Here is a 21,769-nt window from a genome sequence, read left to right as displayed (position 1 = left end):
TGCTTGGCAGGATATGGAATGCTAAATCATCTACCTAAATTTCTCCTCCAGGGCTTTTTTTAAACCCAAGACAGTTTTGGAGTTCATTTGGAAAAGAACTTTGGAAATAAAATGACTAAAAAGGACTGGAGAAGTATTGCCAAGGAATGATTAATGTATTTCTGCACTTATTTTTGCTCAGACAGACATAAACAAACAAACAAACAAACAAACAAACAAATCCTCCTCTATCTCTAAAGGTAGTTTTTAAATTTCATTTCAGGCAGAATTTTCATCCTGTATGACTGAATCATCTTTAATGTAGGTTGTAGGTATTTGGGCTAGATATTACATTACATGTATATTACTTTAGCTCCCAGTACAAATAGATTCTCAAATCAAAGAGAGTATTGGCGGAAATAAATAAAAGCTTGTATGCTGCTTTCTTAGAAATATGGTGCCCTTATAATGTAAATTATAAGACAAAAACTACAGATTATGAACTCAGTTGTTCATGTCAGCCGAACAGTCCAATGGCTCTAACCTTTACCAAGCAATTACACAATTCTTAAAATCTCCTATACTACACATTCATTACAAATCACAAACAAGTTTTTCTGATACCTGCGACAATTAAAGAGTTTTAATGCAGCGTATAATAAGGGTAAAGGGAAAAAAATGTTGCAATCACTGCAGATGCTTGTTTACTTATTTATTTAAGAAAATTGCAGCATTGTATTCTGGGAATTTAGGAATACCTTTAAAGTTAATTTCAGCAACAGAAAGGTTCCCTTGTTTTTCAAATGTATTGGAGCTGCTTCTGGAAAATTACTTGCATACTATTTCAACAAAAAACATTCTGTAGCAACTAATATAATGCAGCATGTTATCTGATTTTATAAACAGCTCTGCAATATGATTTTTTACCTCTTTTCTGAGGAGTGCTGAAACACTGCACTGATGAGGACATGTAACCATAACACAAGGACAGTCTGCATCTTCATGTTTCTAAGAAAACAATAAGAAAAGTCATGTCATGTACTTGTACATTCATAATCACTTATCTTGGACAAAAAATAAAATGGTGAAGAAGTTGTTTCTTCAAACAAATAACATGAATTTATAACCTGTCAATATAATTTATTTTTAGGACTGAAATATCTGCCTTTTAGAGATGCACAAAATATTTCTTCCTCCAGCTCCCATTTCAAGTGTTCCAAGTTTGAACAAAATGTACATTATCTTCAGTTCTATTATCTGGAAGTAAATGTGCACAAATCATTTTATGATGACATAATTTTCTAGGAATGCATTTTGCTTGTTAGTTGTGCAGCAAGGTGTGTGTGTGTGTATGCACATGTGATGATGTATGATATATATACATATCACTTTTTAAAGTGTATGTGCATGTCTGTATGTTGTAAGCACAACATTTGATTGCAGCACAGTAATGTTTTATAGAGCAAAAATAAAGTGGATACTCAGTAATAATCCATTAAGTATCCTACTCCTAACAACTATCTTACCATCTCCATCTCTCTCTCTCTCTCATCTATTTTCTCTCTCCCTCTCTCTACCACTGCCCCCCCTCCCTAGAAATGGTTCTATTCATCCTCTGTCAGATAATTTTAAAACACTGGCTGATTTTTCTGCAACTGTGCATCCTACCTATTTCTGCAGCACTATGATAAAAAGAAGATTGCAAGGCAGTCACAACCACTTCCTACTATTTCATTCAGAGCTTGAAACATTCCATATTTGGCTCGAACAAATACATGAACCCTTCAGCTGTTTCAAGTTCTTTTTCAATAGGATACAGGCAGCACAGAATGTTTCAAACAGGGTTTTGTTTCAAGCTTGAAGCAAAACACAACTGGGCTTATTTTTCATATCTGAGAATTTAAGTACAAAATATAGACTTTAGAAGGCTACAGGCATGCATTTTGTCCCACTAAATCCCGAAATCTGCAAAGGAACCTCTAAAGAAACAAGGTTTTAATACTGCTTCAATCAAGGCAATAAAAGTGACTTTAGGAGACTTCAGCCTTTTGGACTTTTTCCATTCAATCCCATTTACAAGGCTGCTAATTGTAATGAATCAGAAACAATGGAGAAAATGTGCATTATTATTATATTAAGAGAGTGCATATGGCATTGAATGAGCTGTCTGTCTTAAAGGCTCCCAGATTCTTCAAAAGACCTTGTTCACCATAGATAGTTTCCTGAAAAGTTGTTTTGCCCTCTAAGAAGGCATACTTACTTGTATCATAATGATGGGTACTTGGCTTTTACAGTATTTACATGTTGTTTCACGATAGTTACAGTTTTTTTCTATATGATCTGGTAAATCTTTTCTCAGTATTTTTTCTTTACAATCAGTACGAGGACATGGAAGTTCTTCAAAGAGACAGTCATTTCTTAGATGTGTCTGAAACCAACAAATACCAGGTCACCAATACACAAAAGGTAATACATTTAGTTTATTTATCAATTTAAAGATAATGTATCTTGTTAACTTTATTTAGTGATTGCAAGAAATTCAAAATATTCTTCCCCCTTGTTTTTCCTTGGGCATAAAATATAAGTTAATATTATATTAAGAGCTGAGAAAAAAACACAAAAGCCTGGTTGCCAATAAATTTGAGATTGCCACCCAGAAGTTTGAAACATCTGAATCTTCTTGCAGTAGCAGTGCTAAAATATGATAAAGATAGTCCCTGACTACAACAGTTCATTTAGTGATCCAAGTTACAACAGCACTGAAAAAAGTGACTTATGACCATTTTTTATACTTACAACCATTGCAGCATCCTCACAGTCATATGATAAGAATTCAGATGCTTGACAGCTGACTCATATTTATGACAGTTGCAATGTTCCATGGTCATGTATTCATCTTTTGCAACCGCCTGACAAGCAAAGTCAATGGGGGAGACAGATTCACTTAATCTGTCGCCGGTTTGACACCCCTGGTCTACAGACTTAACTTACTTCATACATTACAACTTTGATGTGGGGTTTTTGTTAAAACAATGTGTAATTTAGGTTCAATTAACACCACAAATCATATAATCACCATTCAATGATCAAAGGAGAGGGAGAGACAAAAACATATTTGAAGGTTTTCAGCTACTTACCAGCAACTGTCCCAAGGTCAATTGATCTCGACAACCTTTGTTTTCATTTCTGCAGAATATCTGAAGGGCTAGAAGCTCCCTTCGGCAGCAATTATCTTTAAATATCTAGAATTAACAGACATTTAATAGAGTTATAATTTTAGTGATGATCTAAAAGTTTATCACTTTGGCACTAATCCGCTTGATGTAAATAACTACATTCTGATAAATAAACTTCTCTTAGAGAATTAAAATATATAAACATAAATTCACATGAAATCTGACAAACTATTTTAGAACATTTTTAAGAGTAAAAATTTTTGAAGGCAATTGCTATACTGCTACAAACTGACAATACAAGAACTTCTTCACTTTTCTTTGCACAGCAAGATGTATTGTGTAAAGTCTGAATTAGTTTGAAAAAAGACTCGTATAGATCACATTGCACTATAGAGTACACGGTATTTGCCCTGATCATTTTTTATTAGCAGTATCTAGAAAATTATACATAAGAATAGTTCTTCATTTTGTAATAAAAGGAGGAAGATGGGCAGTTCCTAAATATGATAAATAAATAAGTTAAATAAAAAATGTTGAGCTATAATTTTTGACTCAGTCCAAAAGGTGAGAAAATGAACATTTTAGCCACAGAAAATTGCAATTATATTTTTCCCACATTAAAGATTGGTTGGTACAGATTTGTCTTTAAACAAAAAAAAATTGCAGTCCAAGGAAATTTTCAGTAACCTTTAGGACTTTCTGTGTACTTCCAACTTTTATTAATATCAACTATAGTAGAGAACCATAATACAATAGAAATTGGAAATACTACCTCTCCTCTCCTACCTGCTTATGACCCATCAAGGAGTCGGGTGATAAAAGTAACACATCTTTCAACTCTAATCTTTTTGTGTTCACACAAGGATTAACTGCCCGACCATACACCAGCGGTCCCCAACCTTTAAGGCTTGGTGGCCTGGCGGGGAGTGGGGAGAAGGGAACTGGCCTACCACTTTTGCAAGTCGAGCTGCGTGCATGTGCGCCCGCCCACTGATCATGCAAGTAGAGCTATGTATACGCATGTCTGCCGGCCAACCAATCATGTGGCCCGGTTCCCAACAGGCCATTGCCCGGGGGTTGGGGATCCCTGCCATGCATTATTTATATAGCTACAGACTGATTTTGAATTGTTCCAATTGTTCTCTAGATTCATAGCTGTCACTTATACAGCTGAAGCAAAGTACATTTCCCAGGATTGTCTATCCTCTTCTTATTGGAACACATATGGACACAAAATTTATAAGGTGAGTTTAGACTATCTATAGAAAAGCAGACCTTATGTCAATGCTTACTGGTTTTAAAGTAGATTTTATGAGGCAATAAAAACATCTATAAAGAGTAATAAGGATCTGTCACAAGTGACTAAGGAGCAGAGAAATGAATAAGATAACAGGACTGTGCACTAAGCAATGTTCTATATGATAAATGCTACACAACCAGCTCAATTTGAAGTCCAGATAAAAAAAGTATATAAAGGAAGAGCTCTAGCAGGTAAAATCAGAATTAATATCATAGAAGAACAGTTCAGGCACTAAAGTAGTAGTACAACCTCTAAAGCACCCTATTATTTTGTTATTCAGTAGTAGAACATTTGGACTTGTTTTTTTTCCTGTAAAGAAACATGAGCTAAATGGTATTAACTTTCAATTGCCAGAATCTAATTTTAACTCTTCTTTAAAATGAAAAATACACATTTTTACTAGTGCAAAATGCAATTGGTCATGTCTGCTCAATGGAACTCTCAATCACCTTCTGAATTTCAGCTGGAAGATATCACAGGAAATATATAATACCTTTCTTTGCATCTGTCAGTGAGTTTTCTGATAGAATTTGGTTGGCCAATATTGCAAAGAGCAAACTGAACTGCAGCCACCCCAATCTATTCTCTAAATATGTTAAGGGTACAAATGCCAGGATTCCCAACACATCAGGTTCTGTGGAGTATATACGCAGTACAACTAAGGGCACCGAATGGGCAAGGATACTGGACTGTATGCTTCCTCGTTTTTAATTTTTCAGTATTTTCCCAGTCATGTGTGCATGCCATATCTATATTCTCAGAATGCAAAGCAGCTTCCTTGTGGAAGAGCAAATGTATATCTATTTTTGGAGGCCCTAGCGTTAAATGTTTTCTCTCTGCTACCTCTGGAGATTGGACATTTATCTTTGGCTATCTGCATGCATGTGTATTTATAAAGAACAGCTTCTCTTAATGGGCATTGTCAGAGGAAATGTTTGTATATGTAGTTGTAGACAACTGAGCACCATTCAATGTTATAAAATATCTCAAAAAAAGGGATTTATGACCTGGATTTGAAGTTCCAATTTCACACACACCCCCGTGTCATGTGACCGCATTTTTGGTGCCCAGCAACCAGCCTGCCTTTATGGCCATTTGCTGCATTTCATGGTCACATGACAATGATTTACTCAGTCCCCCCCGCCCCCGGCACTTACTTCCAGCTTCTGGCCAAAAAAAAAAAAAAAAAAGCACCCTATTGCGAACAATGGGTTTGCTTAATGCCCACCACAGAAAAGGTTGGATGCGGTCACAAGGGGACCCATGTTATGTCCATCACGACTTAACAACCAAAATTGTGGGCTCAATTATGATAAGTCAAAGACCACCTGTATTTGTTCAAAAAGAAGTCTGTAGCCAACCTTGTTATTATTTATTTGTGTACACCATTATACAAATAAAATAGCAAGCACTATTTCCAGCCCACTGAATGGGTGAAGCTTTAGGGAAAGCCAGAAAAAATCAAAAAGATCTGTTCATTCAAGAACTGCATTGATAAAAACTCTGCAGTTAAGAAATGCAGAGATTCATTTACATAGCACAAAACCCTTTTCTAATTCGAGCTATATTGTTAAATGGATTTTCAAAATATAACCAAACCAAAGTATTGTTACACTAATAATGGTAACAGCAGCAACCGCAAAATTGCAAAATTATGGGGGAAAATTATACCTTATCCTTCACTATTGTTTCTTGACATGCTGTACATTTTGGACTTGTGGAACTAGAAGAGAAAAAAAACCCTTGATTTTAGATTATAAATTTTTATAGAGATATAATTACCGATAACTAGAGAGAGAGAGAGAGAGAGAGTGACAGAGACAGACAGACAGACAGACAGACAAATCAGAAAATGGAAGAAATGATGTAGAGATGAGTGCATTAATATTAATGACATTCAGATACATGTTGACAGAGAGACCAAGGAGACAGACACAAAGTCAAGAAAGACTAGACTGGAACAATATTATTGTTAATGTAAATTTTGATTTATGCAATTCAGGATACATTGTTATACACACAACTGCTTCATTGTTCTTGTGTGCCAACACATAGATCAGGGGTTCAGTTTGTGATGCTATGGGAGCCCATAGGCTTAGGTATATGTTTGTTGGCATCTTCTGCCAGGGTATCTGTTCCACCAATTTTCTACATTCTTTATTTAAAAGTAAATAAATAGGAAGCAAAACATCAATCTCAAATACAATCTGTATCCGCAGCAATATCTTTGAGACCCAGAGAGGTCTATTCTTGGAAAATAAAATAAAAATGTAGAGCAGTGTTTTAGCTGAAAAACATGCCATTGGTCTGGAAAGAAAGAGAATTAAGCTGAGGTGATAGATATCAGCAGAAGAGATTAGAAGAAGTAATCTAGTTTGCCTTCTGCTACATAGATTTTTTTTATGATTGTCATGTCCATTTTTAAAATTCTTGCATAGTGTGTGGACAACCAAGGTTTTGCCATGGCATTTGTTTAAAATAGAGCAATAATTGTTACAATACTACACTGAATTGTTTTTCCAGCATTTGAAATACAGCTACCATCTTTACAGTTCTTGACCATTTTTAGTCCATTTGAAACCTTATTTTTAAAAAGCAACAGTTCTGCGCTAGCTGTATTTTTTTTTTCTTTATTGTTTGTTCCTCCGGTAGAAGCACAATGCTACAAACTACATTCTGCAGCAGACCAAATAGCAGAAAGGTCTCATCGTTTTCTAGTCCGTGCTGAATCTACTCGAGCGGCTTGTTTGTTCTCTTGAACTGCTATGTCGTAGAGATTACTGAGCAGTAATCGTCACTGAGAAATCATCAGTAGCTCTTGTATTTGTATCCTCAAATGACCCAAAGAAGTACTAAAGCTTCACAGCTTCATCACTGAATGCTAACATGTACGCCAGACATGGGAGAAAAAACTATTCTGAAAATCATCATTTCGACACATCTTTCATTTATTTTAATAGTTGCAAAAGGAAAAAAAAATACTATCATCGAAAATAGTATTTTGAAAACCACTGTTCAGGAAGGCTACTGCATGTAAAGCAACAATGCAGGAGAATGCTAGATACTAAAATGCCTTTTGTTCTTTTCAGATTTTATATATTTAAATTTACATTCATTTATTATTTTCCGACAGAAAATATTTTAGTAATATACCAACGCTAAACATTTTATATCAGAAAATGATCAGCTAGAACGTTAATACACAATCACTTTAATCGGGAAAATCAGGAAGATACATTTCTGATATCTGCATATTTAAGGATGGATCAAGGAGGACAAAGTATCTAAAACCTGTGCAGTGAACCTAATGGCAGAAATTTGTAATTAGGAACTACCAAGAACAATAATTCAACTGTAAAAGCCTTCAATTTCTTTTTTTCTACACATCTGTAAAAGTCACACTGTTGTTTTCTGTCCATTCAGCAATTATAGATATTTCAATTTTGCAGTCTTACTGCATTATTTCAAATTCCTGTAAGTTTTGTATCAACAATCACACAGATGCAATTTAAAAATAAATTATTTCTTGGATACTTCATTGCTATCCTACTTTTGGGGTAGGGGTGGGGGGAAGAGCTCAAATGTTCTTTTGCAGATAACACTCTTTGAATATTGTATTATAGATACAGATAATCAGAATGGTCAATGCAATCCTAATCATCTCCTAATTCATGGAAGAGCAACAGCTTCTATTTATAATAACACATATGCTTTTTCTAAGGCGCTCTGAAAGCAACAGGAATTAGAAATGTTTTGAAGTGTAGCATAACATTAGAACAATGTTTCTCATCCTTGGCAAATATAAAGTATATGGACTTCTACTTCCAGAATTCTCCAGCTAGTTATGGAAAATTCTGAGAATTAAATCCATACCTCTTAAAAGTTGCCATGATTGAGAATCTCTGCATTAGAGGGAAAGATCTACTCATCTTTTTCTGGGTTAAAAATGGTGACCTTATTAATTAATTAATTATATTAAATTCATATGAGTAATGGATAGCTCAATACAAACCTAACCTATGTTTACTCTGAATTGTGTCTAAGACTTTCTGCAAGTACCTAATGCATACAGTATTATTATTTAATGTGTCAGTTGGAAGAAAGAATTGAGATACAGGTTTAAAAATCCTAAATTTCTTTTTTTTTTTTTTTTAAGTCCAGTTCATATATAAAAAGAATGACTAACCTGAACAGAGAACTCATGCAGGTCTCACAATAGCGATGCCCACATTCTGTCTGTCTTGGATTGCACAAAATGAGATGACATTTTTCACATTTGTATTTGTCTTCCACTGCATTCACAAATTTTTCCTTGTAACCACCTTGTTCTGGTACATAAATGGATGGGATAGGGTGGCGATCAGGATTTGCCTTCTGCTGTATTGTTTCCACTAAAACTGGAGGATCTGCTTTCTTGCTTGCATCCATGTTGGAATTAATAAATACTATAAAGAAAACATATGTATGCTCAATAATTAAACATATTATGAGTAAAATAAAGCATAATCTTTTATGCATGAAATTCATATGAAAATGAATCCACAGATCATGCTTGCATTTGATTGAAATCATACTACTCCCCCCCCCCCATGGGCCAATCCATGGATAAGGCTTAATCCTCAATGATTCATCATCAAGTAATCACCTATCACCTCAAACTTAATATTTTTCAATTGAGTTCATTCATACCAACATGTTGAAATATAATTTCTAGTAGACATAATGAATACCAATATTTTTTCAGCTTGTTCATCCTTACAGCTTCTAAGTATTAGGGTCATTAAAAGTCAGAGAGAGGAGCAATGCTCTCACTAATCTTGCATATCTGCACTGAGAATAAATCAATGACGTTAAGGAACTGGAACATTTTAGCTCTCTGTGAACTGTGTGTGACCTGGTTAGCTCTTTATATTTGTGAAAAAGCTTAATCCTTTCCTTTTGTCCTATTTCTGCACTTCATCAACTCAAAATACCTTACTCTTGGATCCAGACTAGCCAGCTCCTCAAAGGCAACATAATGGTGTTTCTTATAACTGGCAGCTAAAGAACATGTATTACATCTGCTGCCATCTCATCCTTCTCAACAGCATTAGGTAAACTTTCCCAATTGTACTTTAAATCACATTTCAGACCGTGTAGCCATCTTAGTAAAAGCAAAAGGGGAAACTAATGTATCCACAGCTTTCCTTCAGACATGTCATGTCTTATTTTGTACTATAACCATAAGTACATTCAAAACAATATTTGCTGCATCGAACACGTACACAATAGTTCTGTAAAACCAGTTGTACTGATGCTTTCTGTTAAATCGTTTTCTGATTCTTGGCAAATCTATGGACCAACTCTCTCCACATTTTCAAATCTTGTATAGTTTCTTTCAATTGTTTTAGGCTCTGGTATCAGCTTTGATGGTGTCTAGCCATGTTTTTGGCAGCTTCTTTTCTTTTACCATTGACCATTCTGAGCATAACTGCCTTTTCCAGTGAATTGTGTCATGGCAAAAATAAGTAAGATGGAATTTTGATTTTGCCTTCCAGTGAGATGTCTGATTTTATACACTCCTGTGCTTGCTTGTTTGTCACCTTTCTGTCTAAGGAATGTACAGGAACTTCCCAAACATTATAGCTTGACTGAGTCGAATTTCCTCCTGTCTAGTTTTTCCATGGTCCAACTTTCGCAACAATAAGTAGTTATGGAGCACACAACAATGCATATTAATCTGCATTTATTTGCCAGCCTGATGTCCTTGCTTTTCCATACTCAATTTATATTCATCAATGTTGGGTGACACAATGCAATTATATACTTTATTTCTGGACTTCATTCCCTACTTTGATCAATCAGTGATCCTAGGAAAGTGAATTCTTGCATATATTCAATCTTTTCACTGTCAACTGTTATTTACACATTTCTAGTTTTTATAGTGGTCATGAGTTTAGTCTTTTTTATGTTCAGGAAGAGCATAAGAGCATCAGCAAATGTCTTGCTTTCTTCTTTAATCTTTTTGATCAAATATTCCTGGCCTTCTTTGGTTTCTGAAGATATTATTATATTTAGCATATTAAAGATTGTTGATGTTCCTTCCTCCAATCTTTACTCCGATTTTTGATTCTTCAAGTTCCAGCTTTATCATGATCATTTTGACATACAGGTTGAATAAAAAAGGTGAAAAAATGCAACCTTGAAGCACTCCTTCTTCTTTCTTGAATCAGTCAGTGTGTCCATATGATGTTCACACAATGACTTCCTGATTTGTGTTCAGCAACTGCACCAACTTGATCACATGTGATGGCACCCCAGGTCTTCTAGGGCTCTCAACAACTTGTCATGGTCAGCACAATCAAAGGCTTTCTTTTAGTCAATTAAGCAGATGTAGATGTTCTTTTGATATTCTTGAGATTTTTCCATGCTCCAGCATAGATTTGCAATATGGATACTGAAACCAGTTTGAGCTTCAGGTAATTCCCTTTTGATGCTCAGATACTCTATAGTGCCAGATATTGTTGTATGATCTTAAGGTGAATCTGGCTAGTATATCTGATAAGGGCAATTGGATGGTAATTAGAGTAATCCTTAGAGTCACTGGTTTTAGGCAATGGATGAATACTGATCATTTCCAATCTGTGGCCATGTGTTCATTTCCCAAATTTCTGGCACAAAGCTATGATGGATGTGGCTAGTGCAGGCCTCAGCAATTCTGAAGGGCCTTCTTGTTTGGCAACTGGCTCATTGCCCACATGACTTCTTCCTAAAGGATGTCTGATCCTATTTCTGCTTCCCTTTCTTCATCATCCTTAGGAGGTTGGGTCTTTTTGTTGCAGGCATAAAGCTCTTGTCATCAATTCTTGACACTTGTTGATGAGACCGTCCTTTCTCTTCCTTGTTTTTGAAGGTGCTTTTATGAGCAGTAAATGGTGCACCATTTACTAAAACCAGTTGTACAATGGGACATATTGGCACAATTTCATACTCTAATAGGAAGTATTTATAATGTATATGTATTTGAAATGAATTGGATTAAAAGTTATCATTGTTATCAAAAGTCTTGGATTTAACTTGTAATACATAATAAGAGGAGCAAAAAGTTAAAACATGGTTACAACATGGAAACAGTTAGAGGAACAATGGTATGGTAATCACATCCTTAAAATTGCTCATTATGACATTCATTGGTTTACTATTGATCAGTACATCAGAACTAAAATATATTCTTAAACTTTAATGTTCTATCCTACATTCAGTTCTTCCAGTTTATTTTTTCCTGCATGTGAAACAAACATTCTAAGATTCACTGACTTTCTAATCATTCACTATGATCTGCGACATGATATTTTAAAATGTCTGTATGTTTAGTCATAGATTTAGTATTTGTTGACTATTCCAATCCATGCAGACCTGGGCCATGTTACAAAAAACAGAAATGAAAAAAGAAAAAGAAAAAAAAACGAAAGCAAAAGTAAAATACAACAATAAAAAAAAATAAGTATAATGATGAACTAGAATCAATAAAAATCAAAGGCACAGTGAAATAAAATACTTAAGAATTTGAGGAAGGAAGGGGCCCAGCATGTCTCCAGGATATGGGAGTGGGAGTGACCATGGCGAATGGGTATAGGAAAATGCCTGTTGTTTCACCCCCAATTCCAGAACTTCATGAGATGGGAGGATTCTTAAATACAACTCCCTAGATTTTCAGACTAGATAAGAAACCAATTCTGGAAAAGTAGTGCCTGATGAGTCCCAGTGCTCCGAAGATTATGAATATGAATATATGAAGTCTAGAAGAGAAATAAGATGAGACACTGAGTTTTTCCATGTGAATAGTTGTGTGTAATTTTATGATTAATAGCTTTCTGCTATGTTGTTATCAATTAGGACCTGCAGGACTAATGAACTAATATTTTTGATTGACAGTCACAGAAAACTCTTATAGTGAAGAGAAGTCTTTTGAGTAACTCTATGCTCAGGAAGAGTCAATGTCAGCATTTTTCTCCTTTGCATAATTTATATTTTAGAAAGCACTGAACAGCGGAAAGAGCAGCTTAATCAACCCTTCATTTTTTCCAAGCCTAATAGCAGTCTTTCAAACTTGCTTTACCTTTTAAATAATGAGATGGAAAAGATATAGAATTTTGTATCCGATCTTTGCTGAGTCCTAAGAGGTGTAAGGGAATCAACAGTTGGTTTAGTCATCACAGGATGTTCCTAAAAATTCATTTTCATTGATGAGATCAGCAGGAAAAGTAAGTATAAGCTTTACAAAATTACTAACTCTATATACACCAATTTAAAAAGACTAGTGAGGAATAATTTACCATTTAAGGTGCATTAGCACAGGAAACCATAGGAACACAGAGAATGCACATTCATTAGCAGATGTGAAGTATTCCAGATTCTTTGGGGTAGGGCATAATAAACATAAAAGCAGAATTGCAGTATAGTCTCAAAAGGGTCCTTTTATTAGCACAATTTGGAAACTGGAATTGAAATACTAGATATTATGTAGGAAATGATAGAATATTGATATTTTTACTTCATTATTTGGGGTTTTTTTAAGTGTTTATTTACAAAAGGCAAAGAGTCACATTGAGAAACAAAACAATCTGGAAGAGTTGCCAACATTCCATGCCAAAGTCCAAATGCTTTCCCTATCTAGATGAATTGGAGAAATTGAACTCCAATCACTGCAAAAGGCATAGGCGCAACCCTGGTTGCATCACCTCCTTGATCTTACATCATAACTGAGCAAGACCTGAAATCTAGGAGAGCAAATGTTCCCATAGCTGCCCAACAAGATCTCAGTTACACCACATCCATGCATCTTTCCATTATATATGGATATGGTCTTATTTCATAAAGATCTGGTGTTTACTAGCAGCAGCTGGAACCCTGGGTACCTAAGAACTCTGGTCCCTATGTCAAGGGATGAACAGCTGGCTTTGAAGAAATATGTTCTTTTTCCTGCAACAATCTCTCTGTGAGAGGACACCAGGATAGCTGTACTTTGGTCCAATGGTTTAAAAGGTTTGCACCATTACCATTTTGAGGAGCCAGTCGTTTAAACAATGATATAGTTGGAGCAGGCACAGGAAAGCTTGGCTCTGCAGTGCAGTATCACAAAGGAGAGAGAGAGATAAAGGAGCTCAAGTGTTAAAGAGAACTTTTTAAAAAAAAAGGAAGTGGTGCCAGGGAAAGTCTGAGAGGGCAAGTCCCTTGGAAAGGGGGTTTTCCAGTCACAAGGAACTGGAAAGCACTGGAGTACTAGGCTGAACTCTGGGAGGGGTTGAGGCCAGAAAAAGTTAGCTTTTCAGCCCCCAGCATTTTTACTTATTCCAAGCCAGTCAGAAGCTGTAGATGAAGCTGGAAGCAGCACAGAGCAACAATAACAACAGCACCAGGTGACAGAGAGAGTCAAATTGGAGCATATTAGATACACAAATTGCCAGAGAAAGACAAACCAGAAGAAGGCATGCCAGAGAGGATTGAATCGGAGTAACAGGATAAACCAGTGATCAGAGAGGTTCATACCAGAATAGGCTAGAAGTATCAAATGCCGGACAGTATCAATCAAAAAGAGCTAGTGCCAGACCATTAGTACCAGAAAGCCAGGGACAAGGTGATGAGAGCCAGCACTAAAGCCAAGTGGTCCTAGCATAATAGCAGTTTATGTCAGAGAAGGTCAGTGGAGATAGAAAATAAGTTAAGGCTACAGCAGTACTAGAGGCAATCAAGATCTACAATGATGCCAGCCACACATGCACAAGAGAGATGGCAAACAGCCAGGAGAAAGGTCAGTAAAGGTCTGGAATTGACAGACCTTTAGAAAGAATGAAAATTTAAAAAAGAGATTATAATAAAAAATACAGTAATGAGTAGCTCGCAGTGTGAGTAGGGGCTGACTAAAGATATCTTGGCAAAAGAGCTGTAAAGAAAGACCAGCAAGTAGACCAGTCCTCTGAATCTCTCTGGAGAAGAAGACTGCCAATGAGTGCTACGAATGGCAGCTCCTCCAGTGGTTTCATGCAGGTTCAAGCCCCAGAAATGGAGGAAGATAACAACTTTGCTCTCAATAGCAGCAGAGCTTTTAGTAAGGACACTAAGCCAGCTGAATTTATTTTCTAATCACATTTAAAAATATTCAATTCCATCACTTTAAGAATATTAGAGACCTTCAAAACAGTGAGCTTAATTTGACATCTGGTGAGTTTTACATTCTTCAGAAATTTTAAAGAATTGGCAAAAAGTTTTTTATAAAAGGAGTTTAATTTTTTAAAAAATTAAATGGATTGAAAGACTAGAGAGATATGGGGCATTGTTTATTATTGAATTATAAATATATTTATTTGAAAAACATATTCATAATTAAATAATTATTATTTAAATAATTAACTATTTCCTTTCAGTCATTTCCCATGAGATTATATCATAATTAAATAATATACTCTCATGGGAAATGACTGAAAGGAACCATGCTAGGAACCAAGATTTGATGAAGATTGCAAGTAGATACTAGAGGGAACTAAAGGACAAGGCAGAAAAAAGAGTTAAAATGCCTAAGCTAATTATCTTTTTCTTATCTAAAATAAGTATTTTGAAACACAAATTGAAATATTAATATCTCAGAAAGAATACATATTTCAATGGATAGACTTTTAAAAGATGATGAAAAAACTTTTACTTGACATAGACATTTTAGAGTTTGAAGGCATGGAAGACAACAAAATTGAGATTACCAAAATGGAAATACAAAACACAAATCAAGAAAAATATTTGGACATGGAACAGCTGCAACAAGAAATTCTAGGTGATGCCTCTTCATGAGATTTACAAAGGTTGGTGAAAGCTTTGAAGACTGCTTTCTGTTAGACTGCAGCATAGGAGATTTTTTTTCAAGCCTACCAAGAATCTAATCAACTAAAGTTCAACACTAAATTGGCACCAGATAAATGTCAACGGAATTTAGGAGTCGTTGGACTTAGATCATTTTTGGCCACATAAGAATTCTAAACTGATGACATGCTTAACTCCGCTCTGCCTATTCTTCTACACAAACAGTGATAAATGATCAACAATGATCATGCCAAAGGAATTATTTAAAGATCAAGATTGTGCAGAGCAAAAAGAAGGAATATAAAGTTGGACTATTTGACCATGGAGAAATTATTGATTTGATATTTCTGTTAATGCCTAATGGACTTTTTGCTGAGCTAATTTAAAAAAAGATAATTACTAGACTGAGAAACAAAGGTTAAGCTATGGGGAGATTTTTTAAAAAAATTTTTAACTTGGGTGTATATTAGTACAGTAAATTAAGTTATGCTCGATGTGAAGAAGGTTCAATTCAATTCAATTCAATTCAATTATTTAATAATAATTAAATTATTACAAAAATATAATAGGAAGTATATAAAACAAGGTGTAAAATTTTGGAGAAAAATAATAAAAGTTGGATAAGTGAAAATAAAATGACTGAGAAATATAATTACAATATAATTAGACAGAAAAATATACTTTTAGAAATATGGAAATAAAAGAATCTTAAAAATAAGAAGCCCAAAAATAACAGATAAGTCTGAAGAATAAGTTTTTTAAAAGCCCACAATTCTATTTGTAAAGCATACCTTTATTTTTAATAGAATAAGAGAGCAGAATAACAGAATATTAATTTCTCTACTGCACTAGGAGGAAAGAAAACCACCTTTTCTCTATGGACTGCCTTATCGCTCCAAAAACCTTATAACAATCCCTAGCACCTCCTGCTATATTTACATCTGTCCAATTGAACCCCAATCAAATCACCCCTAACATCAAAATATACACTTCCCTTTCTTATCTTACCTGCACTGGCTATCTACCTATCTCATCAACATCATTACAGGACATTTCTATGGGTTTAGATTGGCATGTAATATATCAACCCTAACTCATTTCACCTTCTGCCTAACTTGTAATTAGTCCCATTAGCCTTTACCCTTCAATAAGTCCTAGGAACTCCCCTGTTATCTGTACACTTTCAGTATCTACCAGACAGCAGTGCCTCCCTGCCACAATTTTCTAACTGTGGAGTAGGAGACTTCCTCAGTACTTTCCAATTTGTGCACTGGACATGTGATATTGCCTTACTTCCTATGTGAAACCCCACTCTAGCTATAAAATACCTGATCAGACTGTATTTATTTCTCTTTCCCTTTCACAAGTTAATCTCCTTATCAGAGTCCAAGTCTCTGACTCTGCTGCTATCTGTCTCACTAGCCTCTCCAGTTTTGGAGCTGGGGTACAATCTCCCAATTTGGTCTTCTAAATCAGGGGTTAATGAAGGCAAGCTGCACTACTTTCCTGACTTTTTAAGCTGGACATACTGCCAGCACAGTTCACCTCTGCCATACCTCCTTTGCTACCTGAGGAAGATGGCTTTTCCATTGCAACTCTTTGTAGAGGCCGAACCAAATTCATCACCAGTTAATCTTGTTTTTTTAATCTGATCTACCATTCCTTGGCCCTATCTTTCACTGACTGCCCAAGGTGACACAGTTTACCTCAATGGAGGACTAGAATACAGATCTCCCTCCTTAGAGTCCAAGTCTTAACCATACAATATGCTGGCCCTCATAACATCACTTCTGTTCTTAAATGTTAATAATATTTCTTTCCCAGAATAAAATAGCTTACCTGTATGAAAGATGAAAAGGATAAGAACATCTAAATTTGATTAGAGGAAAACGTCAAAGAAAAATGAACACTCAGGCTACTCCAAGTTGATGTCATCAAATGTGGATTCTTTTAACCTAAAGATACAGACAAACATCTTTAAGACCACATCCAAAATATAGATGTATACAGAATCATACAAAATGACTTTCCTCGTGTCATTCTTGCCACAAATTTTAAGTGTGTTTCTTTTTACTTATCTAAGATTTCTTTTCCATATTGCTTATCCAGCAGAAATCTTTTAAAACTTATTTTCCCATCTTACCCTGTTTTCATTTTTATTTGGCTTTCAGTATTTGTAATGTTACATGTACATTTCAATTTCTACTCTTCCAAACTAGTGGTATTTTTTCCCCAAGTAAGCACAGAAAACAAACAAACAAACTCAGAAATCTTTATAAGATGAATGTACTACCATGCAAATTTTTAATTATAATTATTTGAATTGATTTGAATGCAAGCATAGGAAAAAATAGAGAAATAGGTAGGATCAAATATATGCTTTTAAACAATGCCATTTGATTATATGTAATTAATTACTATTGCTTTCAACCGCAGATATATTTTACCATAAGACTGTTTAATGAGTTTTTAATCTCAGACTTAAATCTGCCTACAGTCACAGGTTAGCAAATATATCTAGTCAAACATAAACATTTCCACCATCACCCCCTTTAATTTGAAAAAATAAGTGCAAAATAAGAAGGCCTGAAAAATAAACAGCTACATCCTAATCTTGATAACTTTACTGGTTATTTACAATGAGAAATTAATTTTTCTAGCTCAAAGATACATTTTTCTAGGAGACAGTTACCCTGTGGTAAGATGGGTGGCCAATAAATTTTATAAATAAATAAATATTTTCAGTTTTTCCACAATGAAATAGAATTGTTGTTAGTTACATAATTATTCTCTAATTTCGGACAATCATAAAAAGGGAGCAAATCTTAAATGTAAAGCAAAGTTACATTTCAGAAAAAGGAAAGAATAAGTTTGATTAAACAAGAAAATACTATGTTTGAAGTCAGCATATCTTAGTATTAGAGAAATGATTTATCATATCCAGGAACTGGATAAGAAATCTATGGATTACAGAAATAATTTCCATGAAAGAGCTCATCCAACTGATTTTATGAAATCTGCAACTGCAGCATCTGAAAACAAAGTCCTTAGCTACCCTGTTTCCCCCAAAATAAGACATCCCCTGATAATAAGCCCAATCGGGCTTTTGAGCACATGGCAATAAGGCCAAGCGCTTATTTCAGGGTTCAAACAAATATAAGACAGTGTCTTATTTTCCGGGAAACACGGTATAAACAGTGAAAAATATGGAAGTGCTCTTAGAAAATAAAGCTATAGGACAGCAATCTCTAATACAGCTTTTGCCACATCATGATTTCATAAAACATCCGTTTTGTTGTTTTGTTGAAACTTGTCTTAAAAGCTGCACTTCATATTTCTCCACTAGTTGCTGTGTTGGTAGCAGCTCACCTCTATGCTCAACTATTTATTTTAATTCTCTATTTCCATACCTATATTATGCATTAAAGAGCTTTTGCAACTTTCCTTTAAGACAAAGTCTATTTCAGTGCCTAGGGTTGCATTGTAAGCACAAGGACACAAGGAGTTCTGGTAGATGGTGTCTCACTACCATGAGAAATGAAATAAATATGTGCAGAACAGAATTGATCATCTCAATGTAGTTTGCCATATGCAAGGATCAGGAGTGCAATGGAATTTCCAAGATTTGTCGTATCTATTAGTTAATATCTCCTCTTGCTCAAGCACAGGGGGACAATTACTTTTTGCAAAATCATCTATTTAAAAATCTAGGAAGGAAGTTCAAGAATCTGAAAACTGAGGCTCATGAGGTTTTCCACCTACTTATTATTATTTGTTTTTAAATCCAAGGTGCATTTTTTATTGTACCTTTTTTTAGAATCAAGAAAGTCAGCAGTACATGATCACTTTTCCCTAAAATGTCTGGTACTTTTCTACCAAGTCTTCCTTATTTTCATTTATCACATTGTGTAACCACCTATTTCACAAATGTGACTCTGGGAAGCTCACATTTAAAGCAATAACAATAAAGCAATAACAATAAAAATTGTCATTGATAAGTGATGCAGTCGTAAAGTGTGACATCACATGGCTGTGTCATTTAGCAAAGAATTCTGGAACTCCTGGTTGCCAAGCGAACCACCAGCAATCACATGACATTGGAGACGGTCAGATGGCCAGAACTCTGAGGACCAGTGTTAAGTATTACTTGTTCCATGTCACTGCAAAGTCAGGGAAGGGCCATTAACTGTGGATTATTTATATATTTATTTGTTCCTGTATTTATTTTAATCCAGACACTCTACAGCAGTGGTTCTCAACCTTTCTAATACCACGAGCCTTTAATACAGTTCCTCATGTTGTGGTGACCCCCAACCATAAAATTATTCCTAAAACCATTGAAAATATGTGTTTTCCTATGGTCTTAGGCGACCCCTGTGAAAGGGTTGTTCGACCCCCAAAGGGGTCCCAACCCACAGGTTGAGAACCAGTGCTCTACAGTATTTCCAGGTTCATTTTCTTAGACTTGTGAGCAGATATAAATAATGTATATATCTATAAGGATATGAAAATATAAACACACTAAGACTGCCTTGTACTGCTTATAATTTTTTGAGTTTATACATTTATGATAATCATTATTAAATGAAGGATTAATATTTTCTTACTTTAAAAAATCAAATTCACCTTATTTATTCCCCATATTCTAAGCATTCGTGTATAGACAACAAAGGCCATGAACTTTATGAGCCATGTTCTGATTATTAATCAGAAAGCTAGAAACCTTAATTATAAATAACAATCTTAAGTAGCCTCCTATGGCAAGAGAAGCTAATCAGAAAAAGAACTCGAGAAAGGATAAGAACTTGCTTTAAAAAAAAGAGGTATCAGACTTCTCAGGGCAGTTAGATAAGAAATTGCAGAAACAAGACTTCCAAGAATGGAAAAGCTCTGATAAATAGCAAAGTTAATTAAATTATTACAAAAGAATTCCACTGACTGCTGTGTACAGTACATCTAATATTTGCTGGTGATCTTAGGAGAATGTATTCTCATGCTACTTCCTTTTCAAAACACCCCTTCCTTCATTCCTGCAGAAGCCTGGTGCTTCCATCCCCCCACCTGCCCCTCAGATAGCCAATCCAAAGGGTCTCTGTTTCTACAGTGAATCTCTTTACCTTTCTATGCATAAGTGTTGATTTTGTACATGGTGAGTTTCAGTATTCTTTAACTGTCAGATGTTCCTCCCTCCAAACCCCTGGAGTAGAGGCCATGTTCCTTCACCATAGAGCCAAGCTTACAGCATCTAGGCCAGATGATGGCCAAATGCCCTCACAATGCCTATGTGCAGGATTTCACAGCTGATTCAGAGCAGGAAAAGTTATCAATACTACAAAATGTCCCAAAGTCCCACAATACATAACAAAGGTCATTCATGTGTTGCACTGCTTTTCTACCACCAAGATTCTGCTGGCGCTTTGCTGCATGTATTAGATGGATGGAAATGGAGGGGAAAATCAGAGATTATCTTTCCCATCCAGCGTGTCCAGTTCTTGAAGCACTGAAGGAATGTTTCTAAAGATTCTGCAGTGCCCTGTTCAATTAAATCATTCTATAGTTTATTAGATAGGCTCCTTTAAACTGGTCAATCTATGTGATCTCATTCCATTTCACATCCTGGACTAGAAGTTGTGTGTCACTTATTTATTTGTTTGTTGTATGTATGTATGTATGTATACACTTCCTCAATCCAGTTGAACTCCACAATTATACTTTGGGTGTACCTTGTCACTGTTGTTCAATCTTATGCTAAGTTATTCCTTGTCTAGCCTGTTCATCAAAAGCAGCTCTCAGTCAGGCCATAAATTTTAGTATAATTAACTATAAAAAATGGTCGATCTCCAAAAGATGGGACTGCCTATTTGGGGCTTCCCTGGTCAACAAGTCATTTATACTGGCCCAGTAGGTTAAGTGTAAAGAAGCATTTATCAACCTTTAGATGGTATAAGGTTCATATTTATTTTTATATTTATTATGAGTCATTATATCAGTGTGATCTCTTAAAAAGCACACAGATTTTATCTATGATTACTTGGTAAATTAGAGAAAAGGGCTAAAAATAACAGAATGAAATTGATCAAAAATAAATGCAAAGTTCTTCACTTAAAAAATAGAAAGTAAAATCATAGAAAGTGTTCAGATGTAAGAGGAATATCTAGCTCGGCAACAGTATTTGTGAAATTAATTGTGTGAGGTCCTTGGTGCTCTCTCAGCTTGGTTGTTTTTTTGCAGATGTTTCATTACCAAACTAGGTATCTCAGGGCTAGAAGAGAGTGGGGTTTGCTATCTATTTATATATTAATGACTTAATAATGATTTATATATTAAATCATTAAATAATATTAATTATTTTAATAATTAAATAATAATTTATATATATAAATTAAATTTATATATTAATTATTAATTAAATAATAATTTATATATTAATGACTAATAATGATATATTAATCAACCCTATCAGTGTTGATAGTAGTTTCTTGTT

At 34.9% G+C, this 21,769-nt stretch overlaps 1 protein-coding gene across 1 annotated transcript in view; it reads right to left on the bottom strand.

Moving 5' to 3' along the window:
* TRAF3 (TNF receptor associated factor 3) overlaps positions 1-21,769 on the bottom strand; it is a 93,331-nt gene that overhangs the window by 15,287 nt on the left and 56,275 nt on the right. Inside the window, exons 3-8 of the mRNA XM_070931570.1 lie at positions 17,125-17,240; positions 8,642-8,900; positions 6,127-6,178; positions 3,117-3,221; positions 2,240-2,407; positions 907-987 (exon numbers count right to left, since the gene is read on the bottom strand). Of these exons, the coding sequence (XP_070787671.1) occupies positions 907-987; positions 2,240-2,407; positions 3,117-3,221; positions 6,127-6,178; positions 8,642-8,883 (648 nt within the window). The 5' untranslated portion in view covers positions 8,884-8,900; positions 17,125-17,240. The remainder of the gene's footprint in view (positions 1-906; positions 988-2,239; positions 2,408-3,116; positions 3,222-6,126; positions 6,179-8,641; positions 8,901-17,124; positions 17,241-21,769) is intronic.

Source organism: Pituophis catenifer, unplaced genomic scaffold, assembly GCF_029215685.1.
Source record: "Pituophis catenifer annectens isolate HBS135680 unplaced genomic scaffold, rPitCat1.0.hap2 SCAF_1, whole genome shotgun sequence".
Classification (NCBI taxonomy): domain Eukaryota; kingdom Metazoa; phylum Chordata; class Lepidosauria; order Squamata; family Colubridae; genus Pituophis; species Pituophis catenifer.
The sequence above is the reverse complement of the archived record's forward strand: the minus strand, read 5'-3'. Positions and strand labels throughout refer to the sequence as shown.